This window comes from Otolemur garnettii, unplaced genomic scaffold (assembly GCF_000181295.1).
Source record: "Otolemur garnettii isolate 467f Iridium unplaced genomic scaffold, OtoGar3 scaffold00004, whole genome shotgun sequence".
Lineage (NCBI taxonomy): Eukaryota > Metazoa > Chordata > Mammalia > Primates > Galagidae > Otolemur > Otolemur garnettii.
In genome coordinates, this window is record NW_003852399.1 from 6,692,650 (window position 1) to 6,712,371 (window position 19,722).

The following is a 19,722-nucleotide window of genomic DNA, read 5'->3' on the forward strand; positions in this document are numbered from 1 at the left end:
AGCTACCAATTTTAGCTAGAAATAATTTAAGAAAGCCTATTCTGTCATCTCACTTCTTTGATTATTTTCTTTAGGCCAAAGCAAGAAGTCATCAGGGTTTTGATGTGGATCGAGACACCAAAAAGCTGAACAAAGCCTGCAAAGGAATGGGTATGAAACATATGCTGTTTGCTAATTTACCATTGAGCAGATTAGACTTGATCTCATGTCCAGCTTCCCCATGGTGCTGGGGAGACAACCCCCCACTTATCTTGTGTATTCCAAGCTAACTCAAGTCAATCACTTCTAACCATCTCTTTATTAAAGTTCCAGAAATTATAATCAGACCCTATTTTGGGGATTCTATATAATGGTTAGAAGCTGGGTACAGTGACATTTAACTTGACCATTTGAGATGGGATGTTTTATTAAATTATTCTTTTGCTTTTTGTGATCCAATTCACATACCATAAAATTCACTCCTCTTCAGTGTACAGGTCAGAGTTTTAGTATATAGAGGGTTGTGCAACCATCTTCACTAATTCCAGAAGTTTTTATCTTGCCCAAAAAACCCTGTGTCCATTAGGAGCCCCTCTCGCCCTTCAGCCCCCAGCAATCTCCCAGGTTAGGCCCATTCTGGACCTTTCATATAAACAGAACCATATGATATTTGGACTTTTGCATCTTTTGTGGCTTCTTTTACGTGGCATAATGTTTGATTAAAACAAGTCATAGATTTTTTTTACTTGGAAGTAAATTAGAGGAGATTTACTTTCCTGGAAATGGGTGTCATGATAAAATACGGCCATAAGTTCTTTGTGTGACTCTAGAGCAGCCGTTCTCAACCTTCCTAATGCCGCAGCCCTTTAATACAGTTCCTGTGGGTCTCAACCCACAGGTTGAGAACCACTGCTCTAGAGGAAACATCTCGGATCCATGGTGGAAGCTCTAAGGAGACATAGTTTGTTTTAATATAAGAAACTTATCTAACCCTAGAATAGCTGCCTAGCCCGAGAATTGTTGAGAAGTCCCAGGGATGGGGAGAGAGTTGGTGGGGAAGTGGCAGATGGAATTTCTACATAGTAAGTATTCTTGAATAAATCAGAGAGAGAGACAGAGAGGGAGGGAGAGAGAGAGGAAAGAGAAGGGAGGAGAGAGAGAAGTGGGAGGGGAAGAGGAGGAGGTAGAGGGGAAAGAGGACAAACAGGTGCCTATTTGGAGGCATCGGAGGGCCTGTTCACATCCCGACTGGGCTAATTTCACACTCAGATGACACTGCCAGGAGGCAGGTACAGGCCGTGCACGAAACTGGCAGGATGTTATGGCTGAACCAGCCTCCCAGGTGCGGCGTCCTGCAGCTCTCACGTGAGGTCCTGACACCTGGGCGTGGGATGGAGATAGGAGCCCAGGTGGGTATGGGAATGATTCATCTGTGGCTAGTGATGAATCCCATGTTTGTAGCCACCGTACAAGTTCAGCACCTACTGAATGCCAAAATCGCACAGCATTCTTGCCCCCTATGGGATGTGCCCACAGCATGGCAGCAACGTAGACCTGGTGACTGTGTGGATCACCTTCCCTGTGCCAAGTGCTAAGCTGGACATCGCACATACATCATTGTGTTAAATCTTCCCAACAACACTGCAAAGTTGAGTTATTATATTGGCTTAACAGATGAAAATGCTGAGAAAATGCAGATGAAAATGCAGAGGTTAACTATCTTGCCCAAGTTTATAGTATTATGAAATGAGGGTGGGGCAACTGGAAATTAGGACTGCCTTAGAGAACTCTCATTTGATTGAGGTCTAGGGTCCCACCCTCTATTAATAACCACAAGCTGAACCACAATTGCACTGTTGGAAAAGTTTGTCTGCAAGAACATGCTCCCGTCTCACTGATGTGCCAGCCTCGCCAGGGTGGATTTAAATGTTCAGGGCCACACCATCCCAGAGCCATAAAGGCGAGCCACACAGATGATGTTAAATGTTTTAGAAGCCAAATTTTATTTTATTTTTTTTTTTTTTTTTTTTTTTGAGACAGAGCCTCAAGCTGTCCCCCTGGGTAGAGTGCCATGGCACCACAGCTCACAGCAACCTCCAACTCCTGGGCTCAAGCGAGTCTCTTGCCTCCGCCTCCCAAGTAGCTGGGACCACAGGCGCCCGCCACAACGCCCGGCTATTTTTTGGTTGCAGCCGTCATTGTTGTTTGGCGGGTCCGGGCTGGGGATTCGAACCCGCCACCTTAGGTGTACGTGGCTGGCGCCTTAGCCGGTTGAGCTATAGGCGCCGAGCCAGAAGCCAAATTTTAAAAGAAGAATAAATAGGTAAAATTTATGATTTTAATAATGTGTTTTAGTCAACTCAATTTTGCATCAGAATATTACCTCATCAGGTAATCAACATAAAAACCACTAATGAGATATTATAAAATATTTTGATCTATATACTCCCCACCCACTCATCACCTACACAAGTGAAAATATAATGCCACACCGTAAAACGACACAAAACTTGCAGATTTCTTCATTTGGGGGTATTTTTAGTTTCTTTTGTGTGGGGCGCCCACGAATTCTTGGTGACCTAAGACCTTGAGCAACCCAGAACAGCCACCCCTCTTCCTTGCCATGAAGTGTCAGCCCTTCCAAGAAGGGCTCTGTCCCCTCTGCTGTCCCCACCTGGCTCCCAGGCACTGCACCACCAGACTGGGCCCCACCTGCTTCTTATTGGATTGTTCTAGCAGGGTCCTACTGGAGAGAAAGCCCCAATCCTGAGTGTGTATGTACCCCAATGTCTATTTTGTTCTCTAAAATATAAAAGAATGTTTGCCATTCTCCCTCCTGTCACTGGCTCTTAGAGGTAAAAGATTACCTGGTGGTCCACAGCTTCCGGTCATCAGGGGATAAGAAGATCTTGTTAGCAGGCAGATTAGGAATTAACATGTGGGGGAGGGGCTGAGATTTTGCATTTCCAATAGGCTTCCAGGTAATGCTGATGTAGGTCCCCGGACCACCCTTTAAGGGCAAGATCAGGGCCATCTGAGACAAATGGAGGTTAAGCAACAGTGTATAAGCCACAGAAAGGGAGGACCAGACCTAGAACTCAGATCATGACTGTCGGCCCAGGCATGGGCATGAACTTCAGCCCTTGCTCTGCCCCTTAATGGTGCCATGACCTTAGTGTTCTCATCTGCAAAATGGGATGAGACTAATAATGTCTCCTTGCACGGAGGTGACACTGAGCCCAGGACCTAGAGGCCCTTGTTATATGCTGATCTCCTCCTGCTCAACAATATCCACCATTCCTGCACAACCAGTTAGATCAGCTGAACACTGCATAGGCGCACCCTGTCCTCTATCGCTCAGGCCACTGAGTTGAACGGTGGGGGCCTCCAGGAGATATATTCACCCAGAATCTGAATGTGAACTGATTTGGAAAGGTCTTTGCAGGTGTAATTTAATTAAGGGTCCTGAGAAGCAATCACCCTGGATTACCTGGGTGGGCCCAAAATCCAATGATAAGTGTCCTCAGGAGAAATGGGGAAGATGAAACACAGAGGAGACCACATGGAGATGGAGCAGATCAAAGCCTCACAAGGCAAGGGCAGGGTCACTGGCAACTCACTGAGACTGGAAGAGGCAAGGGATAGATTCTGCCCCAGAGCCTCTGGGGAGGAGTGTGGCCCCGCAGACATGTCACTTCAGACCCTCAGCTCCAGAATTGTCAGGGAATGGATTGCTTTGTTTTAAGCCACCGGGATTGTGGTAATTGATACACCCACCTTAGGGAGTTAAGACATAGGACGAGGGACAAATAATGATGCAGGCAGGATGTCCCGCATTTATTCCTTCATCTAGGGGTGACAGGGTGGCCCAGTGGTGTCAGCAGAAGAGGGCGGTGTCACCAGAGCTGGGGCTGCAGCCTCCAGGGTTCTGTGAGAGGCAGGCTGATGCTGGGAAGGTTGAGTCTGGCACAGGCCTGGATCACTTGTCAGTCACACAGGCTTGGGGGGCCACCAAACCCTGTGGCTTCCATCCTGCTGAAACATGGCTCAGTATCTTCCCAGAAAGTTGCTGGGAAAGCAAACCAAGGGGGGTGGCAGGCATTTCCCAAGGCTGACTGTCACCTGGTTCTGACCTCTGCTGTGTAATTACAGTGTCCAAGCCACAGTCAGGCTCGAGGTTCCTTCTTTTCTCATTTTTTCAGTCTTTCCCAGAAGCACTGGGGACTGGCCCCAGAGCCTCCAACCATTGTAAATGTTTACAGGCAATCGTTTAGCAGTGCTGACTGCTGATACCACACACGTATTGTGAAATGCAGAGTGAGGTCACTGTTCAGCGTGGTCAGGAGTGGAAACGGCTCCCAGATCGTCCTGAGACCTAGACTCAGAGGCCGTGGAGGGGAATCTAGTTTCATTTCCATGCCCTCCTCCCACCTCCCGGCTGTTGCTGGGCCATCCCTTGGCTGCTTTGCTCTCTGGTCTCTCTCTTTGTCTAAAGCATTTGGGGAAGGATAACCTCGAAAACGTTATCTTTTAAATACTAACTCTGTCTTCCTGGTTATCTAGAGGGTTGCACATGGCGTCGGAGTAGAAAGGATGTTTTTTACCAGTCCTTGCTATATACAGCCCATCTGAGGATCACATGCACTTCACCAGTGTAGAGACAAAGTTCTCCTCCATTCATTCATTCACAGATGCATGCAGTTAAGCATCTGTACATTCAGCAAATCATCTGATAAATGTAACAGCGAACAAAACACTCCGCACCTACTGGAACTTGCCGTGCGTGCGTCATGGCAGAGAAGGGAAGAACAGGCCACGTGAGGGACACAGGGAAGGGGCTGCCCTGTCCAGAACAGTCTGGTGAGCTGAGTCCTGAAGAAGAAGAGGGAGTGAAGGTGAGGACTGGAGACAAAGATGCTCCAGTGAGGGAACAGCAAAGACCCAGCAGTGAGAGAGAAAGTGGTGTTTGCTCCTGGAGCCACAAAGTATTTATAGAGTAGGTGAAAGGGGCCTTGGAAAGGATTGGTAGGCAGGACAAGAATTAATAAGGCAAGTAGGAGCTCCTCCTGCCACCTGCCAGGACCCGGGCCTGGGATGCTGAGGCCCTCCATGGGGACAGGGGCAGCCCAAGTGAAAAGAAGGAGCAGGTGCAAGAGATAGTTACAAGAAACAGAAATCTCTTTGAGATGAGATTTCTGGAACTCAGAAGCTTAAAAAATACATCATAATAACATCACGGAGTAAGTAATTGGATACATATGACAGAGGGGACGCTTCAGGTGGGACGTGATGAGGGGCAGCGTAAATAATGGTGTTGGAACCAAACCAGAATGAGGCAGGCACTTAACTCCTGCTGCTTGCATAAGTGAGCTAGCCTCGAATTTTCTACTGGAATCAAACAGCTAAATCTTCCCAGGATGACAGAGGTGGAAATACTCCTTGAGATTATCTGAACAGTTCAAGGACATGAAGCTCGTGGCCATGCCAGGACCAAAAGGCAGCTCTCCACCCCCTGCTCAGGCCTCTTTCTATGTTGCCATTCTGCCTTTGCAAAGATGGCTCTGAGGGCTGGTGCCCGAGTCAAGGCAAGGGCAAAACACCTCACATTTTGACCAGTTCCTCTTTCTTCTTTCCCCATCTCCAGCGAGGTCCCCTCATCTCTGTCCCACCCCCATGGCTTGGATCTTTCCTCCTCCCAATCTTCCCTTCAATATCAATCCAAAGGCAGCGGCCACATCCGCTGTTCCTTCAGGATCTTGCCCTCTCAGCTGGGTAGCTGCCACATTCTGGGGTCACCCACCTGCTGACCAGGGCCAGGCAGCAGCGAGTGGCACTGTAACAACACACACTCCCCTTTAGAGAGCACTCCCCAGGCACCAGGCTCGGGGGGTCCATCCTGCAGTGTGATGTGGTCACTGCAGAGATCCCACACATACACACACACAGCCTGCTACGGAAGATCAGAGGCAGCAGAAACTCAAGCCTTCCAAAGTTTGCGAAAGCCCCTGGCCTACTCACACATGTGGCTGAGACAAAGTGAGGGAGCCTGCGTCAGTGTGTGCGGAGAGCAGCCTGAACCCAAACTCAGGAAGTCTCAACACCACTGTACGGGATTCTGAGCTGATTCCAAGAGTCAGGAGGAATCACTGAAGACATTTAAATGACAGCGTGACATGAGGGCACGCGGGCTTCCGAGGTGGACTGTGGAGCTCACAGCTGAGCTTCGGGAAGACTAAGCACACTCAGGGCCTATTGAGCAGCAGCAATAGGAATGAGGAGGGACAGGTGAAAGAGTCACCTGTAGCGAGACACATGGACTTGGTAGCATTGGGAAGTAAAGGAGACAGAGGTGGGCCCTCCACTGTAGCTTCAGATTTCCCAGTTTGGGTGATGCCAGGCCCTGAGCTACAGGAACAGGCTGCGAGTGGATTTACGGATACATAAAATGAGTTCAGTTTTAGCTACACTGGACGTGGAGATGCCTGCGGAGATCCCAAGCTCCAGGAAGCTGGAAACAAGATCTGAATTCAAAGGAAAGATTAGGGCTGGAAGTGCTGATCTGAGTTCGTTACCATTCCATGGTCATCTGGAGGTGGAGTGACAGCAACTAGGATGGAGAACTGAAATGGAGTTTACAGGTGGGTGAAAGAAAGGGCCAGTGCAGGATGCTGGGAGGAAGGCCCAGAACAGGTGGAGAGCGGTAAAGACAGGCATCTCACACAGAGAACACCCAACAAATGCAAAGGCTGCAGAACAGCCGGGCACACGCAGGAACTGGGAGGAGGTGCCAACGTGTGCCTCCATCTCCCATCTGAAAAGGAGAGTTTGGACAAGGTGGCCTCTGAGGTTCCCTGCAGCTCCCACAGTTGCTGAGAGCTTTGCTCAGATCCCAGCACGCTGCATCCCTGGGTGAGCAGACTGTGGAAGGGTGGCCTCGGCAAGGGCCCGTGTGGATGTGAGGCAGCGAGGGTGCACAGACGTTAAATCCCCAGTGTCCAGTCTCCCGCGTGCACTCTCAGAGCCACCACGGACCCCTACCTGGATCCTCCTACCTCAGCCTCACAATAGCTCGTATAATATTACTCTCATCTTGCAGTGGGAAGACCGGAGCTTTAAAGGGAAATAACTTGCCCAGCATTGTGCACTCTGTGCAGGGCAGAGCCATGGTTGGAGTCTGGTCTGAAGAAATCTAATTTAGGGTTTGATGGTTAAATGGTCTTTTTCTCATTCCTACACTGGCAAAACTTAGGTCATCTTTATCATCCTGTTACCATGTCCAAACCAAGATACCCCTTCCTTTCTTATTCATTATAGGTTTCAGTACTGGTCAAATTGCAATCAGCATGGAACCCTTTGAGCAACAGGAAAAAAACTCTTTTTACAAGGGGCATTACTCACAAGCATAATCAGGCTTTAAAGGGGCAACCAGTCTTCCTGGTCCCAATTAGGACTTTTCTCCTGAGATTTACAAATTTAGGTGGGACTGATATTGTAGCTATTGGGCCTGTATTATAATCTCATCCGCTCAATCATAAGTACCTGGATGCCAACAAATAGGCCATCCTTTTACTTTTAGTATTTTTATTTGTTTTTGAGACAGAGTCTCAAGCTGTCACCCTGGGTAGAGTGCTGTGGCATCACAGCTCACAGCAACCTCAAACTCTTGGGCTTAAGCGATCCTCTTGCCTCAGCCTCCTGAGTAGCTAGGACTACAGGCGCCCGCCACAATGCCTGGCTATTTTTTCTTGCAGTTGTCATTGTTGGTTTGCTGGCCGGGGCTGGGTTTGAACCCGCCACCTTCAGTGCATGTGGCTGGTGCTGTAACCACTGTGCTATGGGCCGGGCCTACTTTTAGTGTTTTAAAACAGTTTTATTGAGATAGAAACCATACGTCATATAATTCATTCATGTAAAGTGGGCAATTCTCAATGGATTTTAGTATATTCACAGATAGGTACAACCGTCACCACAGTTAGTTTTAGAACATTTTCATCACCTCCAAAAACAAAGTGTCCTTTACTGTCCCTTAGCTGTCATTCCATTAGGCACCCCACACACCCCAGCCACAAGTCTACTTTCTAACTCTATTGGTGCCTTCATCCTGAACTTTCATAGGAACAGAATCATACATGTAGCCTGCCATGACTGGTTCTCACTGTTCATGATTTCTCTATATTATAGCACTTATCAGTATTTTCTTTCTCTTTTTCTGGCCAAAAAACATTCCATTGTGTGGATACCCCACATTTTCCTTAACCACTCATCTGCTGATGGACAATCGGGTTGTTTCCACTTTTGGACTATCAGGAATAACGCTGCTAACACACATTCGTGTGCAAGTTCTGTGTGGATGTATGTTTTCGTTTCTCTGTTAAAGAACAGGCCATCCCCTCCTTCCTCTTTCTATCACCATGCCTGGCACTGTGCTCTGTGCCCCGTGAGACCTCGGGGACGTTTATCTGAGCGAGTGAAAAGAATACAGTTTTTAGCACAAGGCTCTATTTTGTTCTGGGGAAACCTCTGACCACCTTTGAGCTGTGAGTTTTGCCTTCCTCAGATTTGACTAACATAAACCTCCATCTTGTTTCCTTCTTTTTTTTTTCCCCTTTTGAAGCATTTTTTTTTAAATTTCAGAATATTATGGGGTCGCTTGTTTACATACTTTGCTTTGGTGCAGATTGAATTAAATTTATACACATTAAGTATGCCCCTCACCCAGCTAGAGTACACTCCACCCAGGAGCTGTGAATTCACCCATCCCCATCTCCATCCTCCTCCCAGCTGGGTTTCCACTGAGATTTACTTCCATATATGCACTTAAGTGTTGATCAATTCATTCTAATTTGGTATTGTACACAATACAATTTCTCCACCCTTGTGATGGTTCACTTAGAAGAACGGTTTTCAGTTCCCTCCTGGTTGTCCCAAAAGATACTAGATCGCCATATATTTTTACTGCTAAGTACTACTCCATAGTTTGCATACACCACATTGTATTAATCCATTCATGTATTGGGGAGTGCTTGGGTTGTTTTCACATCTTTGCAATTGTGAATTTTGCTGCTATAAACATTCCAGTGTGAGTGTCTTTTTTATAAAATAGCCTTTTTTCCTTTGCATAGAAACCCAGCAGTTGGATTGCTGGATCAAATGGCAGGTCTACTGTAAGTTCTTTGAGGTATCGCCATACAGTTTTCCATAGAGGTCGCACTAGTTTGCAGTCCCTCCGACGGTGTATAAAAGTTCCTTTCTTTGCCTCCATCTTGTCTCATGTTCACTTTGGCTTTGTTTCTTTCTCCTGCACTTCAGGAACTGATGAAGCAACCATCATTGAAATCTTATCAAGCAGGACATCCGATGAAAGGCAACAAATAAAGCAAAAGTACAAGGCGACATATGGCAAGGTGATTCCAGGGGTCCCGGCAACTGTGCACACAGCCCTGGCTTTGATCTTCTCTGCTTCCTCTGTGTTCCCAAGGCGGCAAGAATATCTGTAAAGCTTTATTGAATCAGCCAGGAGGAAAACTGAAACAACCGCTTGAAAACTTTCATTGACTTCAGAAAAACCGAAATTGTTTTGTTAACTTAATAGCTCATAACATTAGTAGTCTTAACTCATTATTTTTTTAATTGACTTCATTTTCCTCTTAAGCCCTTAGTCATTTTTTTTCCACTCAAATTATACTAATTCCACATATAACAGATAGGCCAGTGATTTGAAAATCAGTTTCCACAGGCGGGTCTTTACAGAAGAATCTTTCATTTATTTATCCACCTTCAAGAATGATAGATTCCTCTTAAGAGATTATTCCAGAAAACTAAGAAATGAACCCTCTACTTCATCAAGCATCAACACCTTTTCTCCTTTAGGTTTTTTCTTTTCTATTTTTGTTGATGACACCGTAATGTATTAAATGCTTCAAGTATGAGTTAGGCTCTTCTCCTCCTCCACCTCTTCCTCCTTCTTTTCTTCCTTGAGACAGGGTTTGCTCTGTTGCCCAGACTGGAACGCAGTGGCACAATCACAGCTCACTGTAACCTGGGACTCTGAGGCTCAAGTGACCCTCCTGCCTCAGCCTCCAGAGTAACTGGGACTATGTACTACCATTTGTATTATTTGTAAAGATACAGTCCCACTCTTTTGCCCAGCTTTGTTTTGAATTCCTGGTCTCAAATGATTTTCCCCCCTTAGCCTCCCAAAGTACCGTGATTATAGGCATGAGCCAATGGGCCCAACCCTGTTTCTTTATTAATATATAATGAGGCTCAGCGCCTGTGGCTCAAGCAGCTAAGGCACCAACCACATACACCTGAGTTGGCGGATTCAAATCCAGCCCAGGCCCGCCAAACAACAATGACGGCTGCAACCAAAAAATAGCCTGGTGCTGTGGCAGTCACCTGTTGTCTCAGCTACTTGGGAGGCGGAGGCAGGAGAATCACTTGAGCCCAGGAGTTGGAGGTTGCTGTGAGCTGTGATGCCACAGCACTCTACTCAGGGTGGCAGCTTGAGGCTCTGTCTCAAAAAAAAAAAAATATATATATATGTATATATATAATGAATACAACTTAACCTTTTCTTAATGTCATTAGAATTATCATTATACAAAATGAATGTCAATTATTTTTCTGTATTCATCCATATTTATAAAACTTTTACTGCTTCAATCATTATATGTGCAGATAGAGCGAGAAATTTTTCCACTGGGCAGGGAACAATTTTCTTAGGCCTTGCTCTCCTCACATATAGAACAAAGATGTTCTCTTACCTCCCTCCTCATGTTGCAGGAAGGATCAAACAAGATAGTGGCAGCACATACCAATAAAGGAAATCCGTGATAGCTATGATTATTTCCATTTTACCAACAGGAAAAGTAAAGTTCATGTGTCTAAATGACTTATGTAAAATCATGTACTTAATTTAAATGAGAGAACCAGAATACAGAATGTGATTTAAGCAAGGAAAAAAAAGAGAGAGAGAACCAGGATTCATGTCACATCTTCTGGTCTTCAAGGCCAGTGTGTCCATTCCTGGAGGACCCAGTGCCGAGAGGGGGGCTACTCCCTTACACACTAAATGGCACAGATGGGTGTGCTTTTCTAGGTTTTCTGCTTCTCTCCTCATTATCGGGCTTGTCAACGCCATTTTGATGAAAATAAGTGAATCTTCAGTTCAACTGCATTCACCCGAATGAAATGAAGTTGAATTTCCATCCCTGTCAACATGCCTGATTCTAGCAACCTCCCAAGTCATATGTCTACCTCCACCCTGCCAACGGGGAAAGTCAGACTCAAAGCTTCTTAATCTTTTGTCTAAAATAAGAGTAAATGAGTTTGAAGCGAGGGCCTAAGGGATCTGCTAAAAATAAAGTGGGCGTGTTCCAGCACAAAGCTTTGAGATACCTTTGCCTGCCAATCATTCGCTTACTTTCTGGTTCTCAGCTGTACCGCACAGAGCTGAGACTGCCAAAGAGATGATCCCAACATCAGAAAGCTAGAAGATGTTAAAGATTATCACATCTAAGTCCCCATGTCAGCTGAGCTCCAAAGAGAACAACTATCTCATGGTAACAGAGCAAGTTAGCAGGAAAACCGGGAACAGAGCCGAGATATCCTGAGCTAACTCCTCTGCCCAAACCGAGCGTAAACGCACCAGGATTTGTTGTCATGCCTGTGGCTTGTATGCCGCAAGATAGACAGCTGGGATTTCTCTTCTCTGCAGTTCTGTATAGGCCCACCTGGCCTGAAAAGCCATTTCCAATTTGGGGATAGATCCACACCCCAGCGCGCTGACCACAGGCTGCCTTCGCAGGTGCAGCGATAGACACAACAGCTGCCTTCAGGGGAAGCGTAATGTTACAGCTCCCTTTTGGGACGGCAGATCCCAGGGCCTCAGACAAAAAACGCTTCTGGGTTTTCTCCCAGGCCAGACCTCAGAGGCTCATTTGAGAAGCTGATTGGCCTCCTCTCACAAAATTCCTTTCAGACCGGGTTATAATAATCAGCCTTTATTGAATATTTAAGCGTGTCTGGCTCGACACTCCGTGTTCACATGGATTGTCCTGTTTAATTCTCCCAACAACCCTGTGAGATAAGTCTTAGTGTTATTTCTAGTCTTTAGAGAAGGAAACTGACAGTAAAATCACCTTCATTTCCAGGAAACTGACAGTTAGTAAAATCACCTTCATTTCCAGGGTCACAAAACTACTGTGGCCATGTTCTTAGCCACCATGCCACATTGTTAAGAAGCCAGGCCCACCCTGTGCCGGCTGGTGCATGAAGGTCTTCATTTAGGCGAGGGCATTGACACCTCTAGTTAGACTGATGCCCTGATACCTTCCCTGTTGAACCATCTCATCAGAGGAGACGGGTGGGAGAGGGCAGTCAGCTCACTTGTGATAAGAGAGCACTCAAAAGATGAAAGCAGGCACTTGTCAAAATGAGGTACCAGAGAGAAGGTCATCTATTTGCCCTTCCACCTGCCTGAGCTCTTTCTCACCTGTGTTTCTTCGAGGATTTAACAAGATAATTAAAGTGACTATGTAAGTGGCCAGTTTTCCTAGGACAATCCTGGCTTATTCCTGCTGTCCCCCTGTACTTATTAACAGTACCTCCTTTTACTCTCAAAAGCATCTCGATTTGGATGACTAATTATCTGGTCCCCTAAGAGATAAAAATCCTGCATTTTAGCCAAATGTTTGAAGGTAAACCTTCCATCTCTGATGGTTAGGAAATGGGAATAATGGCCACACCTGTCCTGGAAGCTTTACAGAGGCATCTATCTTGAAGGCTATCTGAGAAAGCTCTCTCTGAACCCTAAACTGTTCTGCAGATGCTGTTACTGTGATTCATCTTTGTGGTCTCCAGCCCTAAGCAGGGGAGCTCTTCTCTGCCTCTCTGCCAGCTTTGGGTGGGAATGGGTGGGCAGCCAGGAGCAGGTGCCTGGCTCACTCCCTGTGTGTCCACGGCAGCTCTACTGCTGACTCTGAGCCATTGCAGTAGTGTGAATAGAGCTTGTCCCTCTCCTGGCCCGGGCCATTCCCAGTCACAGCTCTCACTGTCTTCCTACAGGACCTGGAGGAGGTGTTGAAGAGTGAGCTTAGTGGAAACTTTGAGAAGACAGCCTTGGCCCTTCTGGACCGCCCCAGCGAGTATGCTGCCCGGCAACTGCAGAAAGCTATGAAGGGTTTGGGCACAGATGAGTCTGTGCTCATTGAGGTCCTGTGCACAAGAACCAACAAGGTCAGTCCTAGCCAAGCCCCCAGGGAGCATCTACACACAATCAGAGATGGTCACAGCCCCCAGAAGGGAGACTGCTTCCCACCAGCCTACCTGTAGGGTGAACAAGCATCTGGGCAGAAATGTGTCTGCTTGGTCCCTGGGGGAGGTACATCTTTTCCAGTCCTCTGGAGGTCAGTGTCAGTGTTGCTGCCCCTGGCTAGACAGAATGGATCCTTCCAGAAGAGCTGTCATCCCAGCTTCTGTTCTTCTAAACCAAAGCACAGTTTTATGTGCAGGAGGCATGATTCCACTTTACCTGCTCTCTGACCCCCAGCCTGACTTTGTGGTTCTTCTGGCATGAATAATGCAATAAGTCATCCAAGAATGTTTGTGTCACTCCGTGGCCATGCCTGTCATCCAGCATAAAGCACCAAAAAAGACCATAAGAAAGCAGGGAGGTGGTTGGTGCTGGGGATCTTGGTGAACCCCCTGGTGGCTGCTAGCACTGCCCTGGAGGATCCTGTGTCCTTTGAGCAGACATCTCCCCTACCCCTCGGGAACTTGCCCCCACTGCCTGAGCTGAGAAGAGCACTTAGTAGGGCCCCAGTGGGAGCCAATTCAGTTCCAGGAGCCAAGAGGGCCAAGGAATTCATCAAGAGTAAAGAGGGTCCACAAATCATTCAGAAAAGACCCTCTCCCTGGTAGAGTGGGGAAGCCCGGTGAGGAACCTACCAGAAAAACCCAACCTCCTTGAGCCCTCCTGGTAGAAAGAGGAACAGTGGCTGGAGTAGACAGCAAGCCAAAATTGAAACAGCTCTGACACCAAAACGGCACAGGAAGCCCTGCATGCCGGCCGCCTAGCTCACTCTACTTGGCCATTTCTCTTGAAGCGCTGCCTGGATCCGAGCCACAGCTACAATCCTTTTGCTGAGCATCCCTGGACTTCTTTTTTCCCATGAGATAATAAAAGGATCACACACCTTCCACGCTCAGCATCAACTGACCCACCCAGTGGGGAGTGAGGAGGCAAATGTCAGTGCAGTCAGCACCTGCCTTTGAGAATAGGTTAATTTCACTATTTTTTTGGTAATCTTACTTAACTAGCTTTTCTTGGCCTTAGCCCACTTTAAGATCCTAACTTCAACCAACAAGCAAGACCTTTCTTTTAATCAAATAGATCAGAGAAGGAGAGCCAGCAAGGAACAGGTGCCAGGTTCAAGCAGATCCCGGTGGTGGGTGGAAAAGAGGAAGGGGAGGGAGCTGCACAAACATGGGTGGTCTGCCACCCGCCACCTGGCCTTCCTCACCCTCCAGCCATCAGAGCACAGCACCAGACTCCTCATCTCCTGTTCTCGGCTACCTTTTCCCTCTTGCCAGCTGCTGAATGCCATTTTAACCAGTTTGCAGGCAGGCTATGCTGTGAGGAAAAGCCTGTCTTTAAAGACAGGGTCTCCTCTGTCACCCAGGCAGGAGTACAGATCACTGTAACCTCTAACTCCTGGGCTTAAGTGATCCTCTTACCTCTGCTTCCTGAGTAGCTGGGACTACAGACAGTGAGCCACCATGCCCAGCTAATTTTCTTTTTTAATTTTTGTAGAGACAAAGTCTTGCTATGTTGCCCAGGCTGGTCTCAAACAGCAGGGCTCAAGTGAGCCCCCCACTCTCAGCATCTGAAAATGCTGGAGTTATAACCATGATCCACTGCACCCCAGAAAAAGCCTGCTCTCATATGCTGCTGGTTCGAGTGTAAACTGAGGCAGTTCCTGGGGTGGTCCACTTGGTGAAAGACGTCAAGATATAAAGCAGTTTCTCTGAGTCCGTACCCCAGGGAGAAACCCACACTCTTGCATGCAGCAAATGATCTCACTGAATGAAGCCTTGTTTGGAGAGAAACACTGAAAGCAACCTGAGCATCCATCAGTCAGAGGCTGGCTAAGTAAACTGTGGCCCATTGTAGGATGGAACATTGTTTGTCCCTTTACAAAACAGCAGGTGACTTTCTCTGCACAAGCATAGCTGGATCTCCAGGATGCCATTATTGAAGGAAAAAAAATAAGTCAAAGAATGATATAGTATCCACTGGAATGGTATAGTATTCCACTTCCTACACACATACACAGATCAATTCTGTATCTTTTCCTTGGAACATATGTAAGTACACAAACGCAAAGAAAAATACTTGGGAAATACTTGGGAAGATACAAATGGAACTTCTAACACTGGCTGCTTGGGTAAGCAATGTTTGCACAGAAAGGGTTCCTCCATGCCTCTGGGCCTGTGCCCTGACCCACAGGGATGACCATCCCTAGTGGACGTCACAGAGGCATCCTGTGTGAGACACAGACTCCCACCTCTTTTCTCTGTATGTCTCTGTGTTGTTTATTGAAACCCCACCTTGGACTATTAAATTTTTTTTTATTAACTTCCATAGGAAATCATCGCCATTAAGGAGGCCTACCAAAGACGTAAGTGATGTATTCTGGCTCTGGATAAAGTATATTCCTTTCAAAATAACTGTGGAAAACTAAATAGCCTGCTTTCTTCCTTCCTGTTTTCTTCCTCAAAAGTATTTGAAAGGAGCCTTGAATCAGATGTTAAAGATGACACAAGTGGAAACCTTAAAAAAATTCTGGTGTCTCTGCTACAGGTAAGAGTGAAGAGGTCTCACCCGCTGTATGATTTTTGGACATAATCCTGGGCAGTGTGGGACCACGATGACAAGGCAGTGTAAACAAACATTTCCTTCTTTTATTCAAAATGTCCTATTGGCCCAGCTTTATTAGCTCAGCTATTGTGAAATTGTTCCACTGGGATTTGTCCCATCATAACAATATACCTAGTCATTTGCAGCTTACAATCCCTTTTTGTTAATGAATTAGCTCATTGGGCATCACCTCTTTATTTTGCCAATGAGGAAACTTAGGCCTCAAGAGGGAGGGTAACCTGCCCACATTCACACAATCAATAAGACACAGCCCAACTTTCTTTACTTCCAGGATTCACCCCAGGTCTAGGCCTGTAAGAACTACTGCAAGGAACTTGGCCAGGAAATCAGGACTTTCAGAATTGGCCCTGCTAGGACATAGTCTCCCAGGGCCCAGACAGACAGCATCACACTCATCGTAATGAGCTTTGTGCATTTCCTCTGCTGTGCTTCTCCCCATGTGGTTAGACTGACAGCAGAGAGCAGAATAGCCTTTGGCTTGCTGCATGACAAATTTCCACACTCTTAGCAGCTTGAAACAACATAGATCTATTGTGCAGGGTGTCCCAAAAGTTGCTCCTAATGTCTACATATAAAGGGAAAATGGGAAATTGTAACTAACTGTACCTTTACTTATAAGATATTCATTACAGAATTTCACAAAGTATTTACAAAATATTCTCTATGTGGTGGGTAAAATTAGGCATATGCCTGTTGTCCCTGTTTTCTTGCTGTCAACCACCACCACCCACAGCTCCCTGCCAAGTGGCCCCCCACCATGGACAATTCACAGCATGGCGGTTTGGTTTCTTCTAGGTCAGCCGGAGCTCAGCTCTCTGACTTCTTCCATCTCTGACCTTTTAAGAGCTCACCCAGTTAGGTCAGGCCCACCCAGGATCATTTCCCTTTGGATGGACTCAACTGATTAGGATCCTGAATTACATCTGAACAAATCCCCTTTGCCACAGAATATGATGTGATCACAGGCATTACATCTCATCACATTCATAGGTTTCACCTACACTTGTGGGAAGGGGATTATGCAAGGATGTGGGTCATTGGGCCATCCTAGAATTCTGTCTACCACAAAGGGCCTAAGTTAGAGATCCAAGACCAACTCTTGGCTTCTTTATCATTGGGACCCTGAGTGATGAAATGGGATATTTTGAAACAAAGACTGCCTGCTTTCCAATGAACTCACTGTAGGGGACACCACAGGTTGCTGTTATCCTGCTCAAAAGTTAATGGGATTTGTGAGCGACTGGTTTCTACAAAAAAAAGTGTTGCCACAGAAGCTACTCTGTTTATCCACTGTGCCCAAAAGATGGCAGCAAAGAGCAGACCTTGCAGCCTTGCCCGGCCCAGTTGAGCTTCAAGCTGCCCCTCTGAAGTCACCCTGCTGTCTAGGACTTTCTCTTTTTGCTTTCTGTGGTCAAGCAAGAAGTCAAGAAAACGATGTGTTGATTTTTCTAGGCTAATCGTGATGAAGGAGATAATGTGGATAAAGACCTCGCTGGTCAGGATGCCAAAGATCTGTATGATGTAAGTGAGCAGACGTGCCAGTCTCTTTTCTTTTTTAACTAATTAGCATATTTGCAGCAAATACTCCTTTATTTCATGCAAATAAGGAAATAAGAAATTAAGTATAACCTTTAAGAAATATAGATATCCTTAGATCTTTATAGATCACATTAACAGTCTCCATAAGCCTAAATGAATGATTCCTATTCTTATACCCTGGGGTTAACCACATCAGATCCATTCTGGACCAAGGAAGGGTATAAATGATATAAATAAATATGTGAAGTATATTTATGGGATAGGAGCTTAAAGAGCTTAGCTAATCCATCTGACTTCTATTCTAATTTCCTGCAAGTGAAGCCTGGTCACAGTGTTTGTGCAAATGCCTTTTTCAAAATGTTTGCACTTGACCCTCAAGGCAGGGGAAGGCCGCTGGGGCACTGATGAACTTGCCTTCAATGAAGTCCTGGCCAAGAGGAGCTACAAGCAGCTAAGAGCCACCTTTCAAGCCTATCAGATTGTGAGTAAAAGAGGACTGGAGCAAATGGGTTCAGGTTGAGGTGTCTTGAGCTATTTCCAAAAGAAGCCAAGGTCTAGGATATGGAACTAGGGTGTTCTTTACAACAGTAGTCCTCAACTGGGGGTGACTCACCCCATCCCCAGAGATATCTGATGATGCCTGGAAACATTTGGGGTTGTCACAGCTGGGGGTGGTGGAGGAAGCCATGCTGCTAGCATCTACTGGGCAGAGGCCAGGATACAGCAAAACCCACAGTTCATAGGACAGGCCCATAGTAGTGACCCAGTCTCCAGTGCATGGCTGAGACTGGGAGACCTGCTTCACAGCAGAGGCTGGGGGAGCAGACAGGTGTCATGTCAGGGGCAAAGCTACATAGTCAAGGGATCCAGGGGATCCAGATCCCAGTCCTACCACTGGCCAGTGACCAAACCTCACCAACCTCTATTGTAAAACCAGGGACCATGAACACAATCTTCCTCACACCCCCATAGAGTTAAAAAGTTAAGTGAGATAGAGGCACAGAACAATCTCGGGCATGTGGTAAGCATACAAATGTTCGCTTACAATTATCCCAGTTTACCGCAGGACTAACCTACTGTAGCCTACCACTCTCAAGACAGATGTGATATACCTCCAAGATATACTCCTGAAAAGATGTGTATAATTTATTCTTTAATCCCATGATAATTTTAAGCCAACCAGGTGAGTTAGCTATTACAAGGCACTGAGCAGTTAAGTCCTTCCCTGAAACACAGTCTTTAATTACAAAAAGCAGTTAGTGGAGTATCAGATTTGGGGGGCCTCCTATGCACAGAGTGCTTTTCCCTATTCAAAGCATCTCTATCCCTCATATCTCATTTCAATTTCACAATAGCCATTCACAGTGTTCGTAATGTATGCCGAATGGCTATTGTGGCCCACAAGTGCTGGACGAGGAAGGCCTGTTGAGTAAGTGACCATCTGCAACTCATCAGGACCACACAGCAAGTCGGTAGCAGAAAGTGGATGAGAACTCCAAGATTCCCCAGCCGGAGCTCCTACCTCAGCTGGAGCTGGCTGCTCCTCACTCAAAACAGAATTTCCTATGTGTTGCCAGCGGATAAAAAGACAATAAAGCTCTGGAATTTTATCATTACCGTACATAAGCCTTTAGGGCCTGCTGCTTTCATATCATGCCCAGAGTCATGATCAAAGGCAGCTAAGCCTGGACTGCCCTGGTCTCTGTGCCTGCAGCCAAGTAGCCTCCAAGGTAGGGGAAATCTCTGTAACCAAGATCCTCTTCCTACGTTTTGGGGGCCTCAGGTGGAGTTTCTGAGTACTTACGAGAGTGTGTGTGTACCACGGACTACCTGCAGGGGACACAATCCATGGGCCAATATCTCAAATAGCAGTGTCCGTCATATGACTTGAGTACCTGTTAAAAGTGAGAGTCCTCAAGGCTCACATGGTGGCTCGTGCCTGTAATTCTAGCACTCTGGGTGTCTGAGTCAGGAGCTTGAGCTCAGGAGTTTGAGACCAGCCTAGGAAAAGTAAGATCTCATCTCTACTAAAAATAGAAAATATTAACCAGGCATTATGGTGCCCATAGTCCCAGGTCGTTGGGAGGCTGAGGCAGGAGGATTACTTGAACCCAGGAGTCTGAGGTTGCTGTAAGCTAGGCTGATACCATAGCACTCTAGCCTGAGTAACAGAGTGAGACTCTGTATAAAAAAAAAAAAAAAAAGAAAAGAAAAGAAAAAAAGAAAAAGAAAACATTCTCCTTGCCTACCCAGGCCTACTG

General features: G+C 46.5%; 1 protein-coding gene across 2 annotated transcripts in view; it reads left to right on the forward strand.

Moving 5' to 3' along the window:
* The window catches only part of ANXA13 (annexin A13), a 52,023-nt gene that overhangs the window by 21,427 nt on the left and 10,874 nt on the right, over positions 1-19,722 (forward strand). For both annotated transcript variants that reach the window (XM_003782359.3, XM_003782360.2), the window contains 7 exons: positions 75-150; positions 9,289-9,383; positions 13,048-13,218; positions 15,629-15,662; positions 15,765-15,844; positions 17,375-17,443; positions 17,841-17,942. In XM_003782359.3, coding sequence (XP_003782407.1) covers positions 75-150; positions 9,289-9,383; positions 13,048-13,218; positions 15,629-15,662; positions 15,765-15,844; positions 17,375-17,443; positions 17,841-17,942 — 627 coding nt within the window. The remainder of the gene's footprint in view (positions 1-74; positions 151-9,288; positions 9,384-13,047; positions 13,219-15,628; positions 15,663-15,764; positions 15,845-17,374; positions 17,444-17,840; positions 17,943-19,722) is intronic.